The sequence below is a fragment of the Rutidosis leptorrhynchoides genome, chromosome 4 (assembly GCF_046630445.1).
Source record: "Rutidosis leptorrhynchoides isolate AG116_Rl617_1_P2 chromosome 4, CSIRO_AGI_Rlap_v1, whole genome shotgun sequence".
Classification (NCBI taxonomy): Eukaryota; Viridiplantae; Streptophyta; class Magnoliopsida; order Asterales; family Asteraceae; genus Rutidosis; species Rutidosis leptorrhynchoides.
In genome coordinates, this window is record NC_092336.1 from 133,939,801 (window position 1) to 133,948,009 (window position 8,209).

An 8,209-nucleotide genomic window follows, 5' to 3' on the forward strand; every position below is an offset into this window, starting at 1 on the left:
TAAGTTTAATTAATTGATTCTTTATATATTTAAAAAGAGTTATATAAGGATGATGATATTTTCACATGTTTATTTGATAAATCGATTTATATAATGCATATATATGATTTATACTGTACAAACAGAAAAAACAGTATTTATTAAAAAGATAAATGGAGTTATCATGAACCCTTATATAATGTTTTTAAAATATAAGTTAGTCGATTCATTAACGACTAATGTGTATATTTTACATTTTTATAACTTTAGCTTTGAAATATGTATTTTTAATAAAAAGTATAAAATAAACATAAACATTATAATTATAATTATAATTATAATTATAATAATAGTAAATATAAATATAAATATAAATATAAATATAAATATAAATAATATATCTCAATTTTATTTTCGTACTAATTAAGTCAAAATCCTTAATTCATCATGTGTAACAGTCTTTCATATAAAGCGAGTAAACTTCAATCAAACGGAAACTTCACATTCATTCACATACAATAAATAAAATACGTTTCTCTGTTTTTCTAGAATTGTCTATTCCGACGACCATCACATCACATTAAACCCTAATTATGGCAGACGACCCGACGGCCATAGCCGATCCTCATTCTGCGCTACCAATTCCGCCGCTAGATTCATACGGTTTCTCCGACGACCTCACATTATCCGAAGATTACCTCTCATTCGTCAACGACGACTTCGATATCACTTTTGACGATGTTCAACTTCCGTCCGATACCGGAGATTTTTTCAATTCAGCTTTTAATTCTTCAAATCCGATCGATCTATCGTCTTCTGATCCCGAATTCAACGATTTCGCTTCTGATCATGAAACTATCGCTGTGGAATCAGGTAATTTGTTTGAATCTCAGTTAAATGATTGTAATCACGTTTCGGATGTTTCTGGATACCTAAATATATCGTCTCCTGATGATTTGTTGCCGGAAGTGGCGATGAATTTGGAGAACTCGTTGCCGGAATCGAGAAATGAGAATCCTGTGTCGTCTCAAGGTTCCGGTAATTGCGGTTCGGCTGGATCGCATGTTATGAATTGTGATAATTTTGATAGTAGTGATAATTGTGCATCACCTGATTCTGGTAATTCGGTTGTTGAGCAGAAAATAAAGTGTGAATTAGGGAATAATTTTCTGTTAAAGAGGAAAAGTGAGAGCAGTGATGTAAATTCGGAGTCTAGAACGAATAAGTATCGAAAATCGAATGAGAATTCGGTTACAACGAATGATAATTCAAATCAAGGTGATGAAAAGGATGAGAAAAAGAAAGCTAGGTTAATTAGAAACCGCGAAAGTGCTCAGCTTTCGAGACAAAGGAAAAAACATTATGTTGAGGAGTTGGAGGATAAGGTAAGAGCAATGCATTCAACTATTCAAGATTTAAACGCTAGAATTATGCACTTTGCTGCAGAAAATGCAACTTTAAAGCAACAAATGGTTGCTGGTGCTGGTGGTGGTGTTGGTGGTGGTGTGTGTCCGCCTCATGTAATGTATCCGCCACATCCTGCCATGGCGCCCATGGGTTATCCATGGATGCCGTGCCCGCCGTATGTTGTTAAATCTCAGGGTTCTCAGGTCCCGTTGGTTCCGATTCCTAGATTGAAGCCACAATCACAACAACCTGCGTCTTCGCACAAATCGAAGAAGACTGATGTTAAGAAAACTGAAGGCGTAACTACAACTAAATCTAAGACGAAAACTAAAAAAGTTGCTAGTATCAGTTTTCTTGGATTGTTGCTATTTATTGTTATGTTTGGTGGGTTGGTTCCGATTATGAATGTGAGATTTAATGGAGCAAGCATATCGGATAGTGGTTATAATGGTGTCTCTAGTGACTATAAGTTTTATAATCAGACTGGGAGGGTGCTGATGGGTGATGAACATGTGAATGGAAGTAATCATAGAACAGGGATAGGTAGTGAGCGTAACGATAGTGAGCCTCTTGTTGCATCTCTTTATGTGCCAAGGAACGATAAGCTTGTGAAAATTGATGGTAATTTGATAATACATTCTGTTTTAGCAAGTGAGAAAGCAATGGCATCTAGGGAAGAACAAGGAACAAGTAAAAAGGAAGATACGGGTTTGGCAGTTGCCTTAGATTTGGTTCCTGCTATCTCTGTTTCTTCAGTAGGAAGAAATGGTGGAAGACAGCCACATATGTATAGGACTTCGAGTGATCGTCAAAGGGCTCTTCCATCTGATAAGGAAAATGTGAAGTCGAAACATGCTGATGGTAAACTGCAACAGTGGTTTCGTGAAGGACTTGCTGGTAAATATTATTCATTTTTTTATCACTAAAACACGTACATCACACAACATGCATTTAGGTTTTTGGTGACTTTATGACAAATTGGTGTGCCATACCTTTGATTAGTTGCAACATGTTATGTTTTCTCAACTAGCATTATATCCTAGCATTAATTGAGACTTTTCTTCATTGTATAAGGGTGTGTTTGGATGACACATTTTAGGAGCTTATAAGAGCTTAAAAACGTAGAGCTTATAATTTTAATGAGCTTATGATTTTAAGCTTTGTTTGATACCATATGATAAGATGTAGAGCTTAAGTATCAAGCTTTCCTAACTAGCTTTGCTAAAATATAGAGCTTATGAATGATAAAATTACTAAATTACTAAGCTTTCCTAACTAGTTTTACTTGACTGACTCTTAGAGCCTAAATTAAATTTCAGGCAGTATTTAAAACCCGTGGAAATTTAATTTTACCATTTTCATGGCGTCTCAATTTTATATTTTTTTTAATTTTTTTTTTCTTACTTATTGGCCGGAGGTCCACTCGGAAGCAATCTCTGTATCCGTTGTATCCGTCGAATAGAGAGAGGGATGAATTTCTCTACTACTGAGAGTGTCTTCACTCTGGGTGGAGAAATTACATGTCTTCATTCTCAGATAGGGGAAGAATTGTTTACATCTCACCTCCCCATACACCACTTATGTGGTATTGGGTTTTTGTTGTTGTTGTTGTTGTTGTTGTAGTATTTTATATATGGGTCTTTTTAAGTCAACTATAAGCTCCAGCTCCAGCTTCAGATAATTTACCAAACACTAATAAATTCCAACTTTCAGCTCCAACTAGTTCAGCCAAACACATCCTAATTGCATAATGGAAAAAAGGAATGATGAATGACTTGAAACCGCAATTATTAGTATATAATGCTAGGATAAACATGTTATGTTTTTCTGTAAGACGCTTCTAATATTGTTTTTGGGCTACAGGGCCTATGTTGAGTTCAGGCATGTGCACCGAAGTCTTCCAGTTTGATGTGTCTGCGGCCTCAAATTCAGGAGCCATTGTTCCCGCCACATCAGTTGTCAATATGACTACAGAAAACAGCCACAACTCAACCTATATCAACACCGTGAAGAACAGACGAATTCTACATGGTCTACCAATACCCCTTTCTGGTTCCACCACCAACGTCACAAAAGAAAAAGTGTCGGGTCACGACACAAAAGACGAGGACCATCACAAAAACGGCTCAGTTTCATCAATGGTGGTTTCAGTCCTTTTTGACCCTCGTGAGGCTGGGGACGCTGGTGACGTGAATAACAGGATGGGTGGTGGCAAGTCATTTTCGCGGATATTTGTGGTGGTTTTGTTAGACAGTGTTAAGTATGTGACCTACTCTTGCATGCTTCCATTGAAAGGGGCTAGTCATTTAGTAACAGCTTAAAGTATGGAAGTTTTGTAGATAAGAGTTGAAGTTTATTTATGGGAATGAATGTGTTGTATTTCTGAAGTTATAATGGTGTAAGTCATCTAATCTTCTTCTAATCTCTAATTAACATAATATAATAAATATCGCAGTTTGTTCCTGTTTCTCATGTCTATTTTCAAGTTTTTCTGTTGATCAGGTAACGTTGTTGTCTGTTTAACCTCTAACTTGTACCTCTAAACCAAGTTAGTTCGATCACTTGGACCCTGATGACACTCTGGTGCACCCCGGTCACTAGATTCAATCGGTATCTGACCCATCATCCATTTGGCACAGACAAATTTCTCCTTTTTTTCTATTGCACATAAAGTGTGAACTCCATAGTTTGCACACACGCAACATTCGTAAGACCAATGGTTTGAATCAAGCAACCTTCTACACATTTTGCAGACTTGGTTTATATTCGTAAGACAATGGTTTGGTTTGTATGGTTGAGGATTAGCTCATTCGGATGAGTCTTAAGAGTTGCCTATTTGAATACAGATACATACTTGTTATGTAAAAAATATAAAAATTAAATTGTAAGCAACATCTAGAATAGATTAGTGATGCAAAAAATTCAAGTCACCCAACATAGATTGTGAAAGGTATATCAAATTGCTAAACCATTCGCAGAAAGGGATTAGAAAGTGTTCACATTCCATGCTACTCGTAACAGTCTGCAGATTAAGTATTGGGGCATGTAATTGACATGAAGATCAACTTCACACAAAGCAAAACAATACAAAAACCTGGTCCCATTAGTACCACACGCAGTACACACGAAACAATTGGAGAGGTAAGTTGGGTACGGGCTTAGAGAGAGGATGAGTCATGTGAAAAGGTTTTCTTATACATCTAGTGGCATTTCCATAATGTTCGTGAAGGAAAAAAAATTGCATTGTCAACATGCGTATATAGTTTTATCATAGAATTTGTCTGCAACCGGAGCCACAAAATTGTTGTTTCCTGGCTGCAATTGGTATATAGATGAATTATGTTGTCTGAAACGCTTGTACTTCAATTTCTCCAAGGTCTCTGTTTTATGAAAATGAGATCTATGTATATTGCATGTGTAGATGGTTTCTTGATTGATGTGGGCCAAGTCAACTATGAGCAAGTGGACATTTTATAAAAAAGTTAACTATGAGATACCTTTATGGACTTTAGCATCCCTTAAATACTAGGTGTATATGATATTTTTATATTAATATTACTTTTCGAGAAATGTCACTCTTATCCGTAAATCTCGACTTCGCTTATGACTCAATACATGGCATCTTTGATTTTAAATACAGTTCATTGGCCTTTAATAAGGCCAATGGACTGTATTTAGAATCAAAGATGTCATGTATTGAGTCATAGGCGAAGTCGAGATTTACGAATAGTGGTGACATTTCTCGAAAAGTAAATATCAATATAAATTGTAACAACCCAACCCGTTATCCAACCTTAAACGCGATTTTTTTTATACAGATAAGGTGCGCGGCGCGCACCACCCATTGTGCGCGGCGCGCACAAGGCCTGATCAGTTCTGTCCGGTTTTGTCATTTTTCAATTAAAGATCTCCCACTTCCCGACACTTTTAGACAAAATGCTTTTCACAACATTTTATAATATGTAAAACTAACACGTTTCAATAATAAAACAAGATTTACGACACCGGGCCCACATCGGTCGTTTTACGACCCTCGTACGAAATACAAGTTTTCGACTACATGAGTTTAAGTTCCAAACACAATCACGAGCATGATGTTTGGGGACAAACTACCCAATCCTAAGTCGAAACCCAAAGTAATCCAAGCAAGCATCAAAAGGGGAAATCATCTAATCCCGAGCATACTCTTGCCACGTCCGCCTCCGAACCTAAAAATGTAAACAACGAGAGGGTAAGCTAATGCTTAGTGAATGCAATACTTATACGCATACATACATAATCCAATTACTTGCATACACCTACACAACAACACAATATCATTAGCAAACCACAATAAACGAATAATCAACGTACAATGCTAATAAAACTTACACATCCCAATATACCCAATGTCGACATTCGACTCGATGGTGGCCGACGAAGAGTAGTAGGTCAAATACGTTAACTACTCACCACCCATCGCAACGCGTACGTGGCCGACGAAGAGCGGTAGGTCAAAATCGTTAACCACTCACCACTACGCACCATGAAGCTGACGAAAAGTGCAACCGAAACGTTAACACTTACCTCAATCACATGGATGGCCGACGAAAAGCGGAACCGCTTACCATCCCACGATAAGTGGCTAACAAAGAGCGGATCTCCAAAGGGATAACGCTCACCACTTACCCAAACACACATGTGGCCGACGAAGAGCGATAGGTCAAACATTAATCACTCGCCACATAACCAAATACAAACATACACACGTGGCCGACATAGAGCGATAGGTCAAACGTTTATCACTCGCCACATTCACAAACCGAATATAGCCAACGAAGAGCTATCCACACGGATATCACTCACTATATTTTCCAACCAAATTGTGGTCCCCGAAAAGTGAATCCTAACGGATGTCACTTACCACACCGCACGCAAGCAACCAAATTATATACATAAACGTATAAATATTCCACTCACCTCGATTACTTGAAAAGCAATCCTACTTGAGCTCCAAATCGTCCAAATGCAAATCACCTAAGTAATTCACAACAAATAAGCAAAACACTCTAGCTTATAATCAAAATACCAATAAGTGCAATATTAACCCAATTGCACTTACTTCTAATTTGACTAAGCCAAAATCTCACCCGAAACACCCATAATCACAATAGACTAGTGATTATGTTCCAACAACCCATTTACACAAGGTTTCATCATCAAAACACATTACTTGCATCAATTTACACGAAACCCATTTTGACCTAATCTCAAGTCAAAACACCCATTTGCAAGTTTTGTAACAACCCCAAATCCGTTTACCAAAAACGGAGTACACATTTTTTTTTATATAATAAGTTAGGTCCCAATAACATCCAAGTATACAAACCATTTCAAAATAGTTATTTGTATACAATTTATCATAATAACACGTTAAACGTTTTATCTCGAGTCTTGGTTTACAAATGATACCATACATCCTTACGAGAATGTATTTCACATACAAAGTTTGACTCGACACAACCAAACGATGCGACCCCGAAACATTTACTCAACACCACGGTTAAGACACAATAGCCCAACCCGATACCAAGAGCATAATCCCGAGAATCTACCAAAACCTCAATCCACGTCCAATATCCAATAGCTACCCCATCGAGCCCAAGTGCTCCTACGCATCTAGTCTAACAACTAGATAGCTTCATAACACAATACCTGTAAAAAGGTAAACAACGAGAGGGGTAAGCTTACGCTTAGTGAATGCAATAATTATACACATGCATATATAATATACCTACTTGCAAACACTTACTCACGTACCGCATACATGCTAGCAACACAATTAGCTTATCATCACAAGTACAAAGCTATTAACCTTTAATACCACAAGCTAGCATAACAATAGCATATATATAACTCGAACAATATAATATGCTACACTACAATACAATAACCATGGTTAACCAATCGTACAAGGGAATGGCACTCGCTAAAATGCCATCGGTGTTCATAACATCCGTTAGTGTACTTAACACCTCGTATCACTAAACCCTAGGGTGGCACCTTAACACCTCGGTACTTCACCCCGAGTGGCATCTTAACACCTCGATGCTTCACTCTTTACTTTACGGAGTGGCGTCTTAACACCTCGACACTTCACTCCTAGGTGGCATCTTAACACCTCGATGCTTCACCCCGAGTGGCATCTTAACACCTCGATGCTTCACCCGTCAATTACTTAGAGTGGCATCTTAACACCTCGATGCTTCACTCTTTACGCTACCACAAATAGATACATTATATACCTACGCATATAATTATTCCACTCACCTTATCACGTCGGTGGTGATTTAGCACTTTCGTATGCTTCGAGCAAGGTACCTAATACATAAGTACACATTCAATACACAACTCGTAGAATTAACCACAATACTCACTCTCGAGCATTTAATGACCCAAAAGCATTAAATAACTCACTTACACCCAAAACCGCCCATAAATGGCCAAGACTCATTTTTAATTACTAAAACTAGTGATGTAAGTCTACTAACACCAATTAACACAAACTTAGGGTATTTCATACCCATTTTACCCAATTAGGTCAACCTTAACTCATTTGACCCATTTCAACACTTATACATACCATTTTAGCCAAACATGACCCATTTACAATTCTTCCATCATTTACAAGTGTATTAGTGACTAATCAACACAATTTAACACTTACAACTTCAATTCACATGGCCAAACCCTAGATCATAGCTATTAGGGTTTTCCTTATCTCAACATAACCCAAATTCACCCATTTTACCCCCAAATGGGTCTTACAAGTTTCAACACTCCT

The 8,209-nt window shown here is 37.4% G+C and overlaps 1 protein-coding gene across 1 annotated transcript; it reads left to right on the forward strand.

Moving 5' to 3' along the window:
* The first annotated feature begins 489 nt into the window (after positions 1-489).
* Positions 490-3,847, forward strand: LOC139840176 (bZIP transcription factor 17-like). Its single transcript, XM_071830405.1, has 2 exons — positions 490-2,283; positions 3,250-3,847. The coding sequence occupies exons 1-2, from the start codon at positions 573-575 to the stop codon at positions 3,705-3,707; spliced, it is 2,169 nt and encodes a 722-aa protein (XP_071686506.1). The 5' UTR covers positions 490-572; the 3' UTR covers positions 3,708-3,847.
* The last annotated feature ends 4,362 nt before the right edge of the window (positions 3,848-8,209 follow it).

Bases quoted from the DNA above. Each gene is read 5' to 3' on its own strand.
- LOC139840176 (XM_071830405.1), top strand. From the start codon at position 573: ATGGCAGACGACCCGACGGCCATAGCCGATCCTCATTCTGCGCTACCA. The intron at 2,284-3,249 runs GTAAATATTATT...TTTGGGCTACAG, and splicing joins GTTTCGTGAAGGACTTGCTG to GGCCTATGTTGAGTTCAGGC.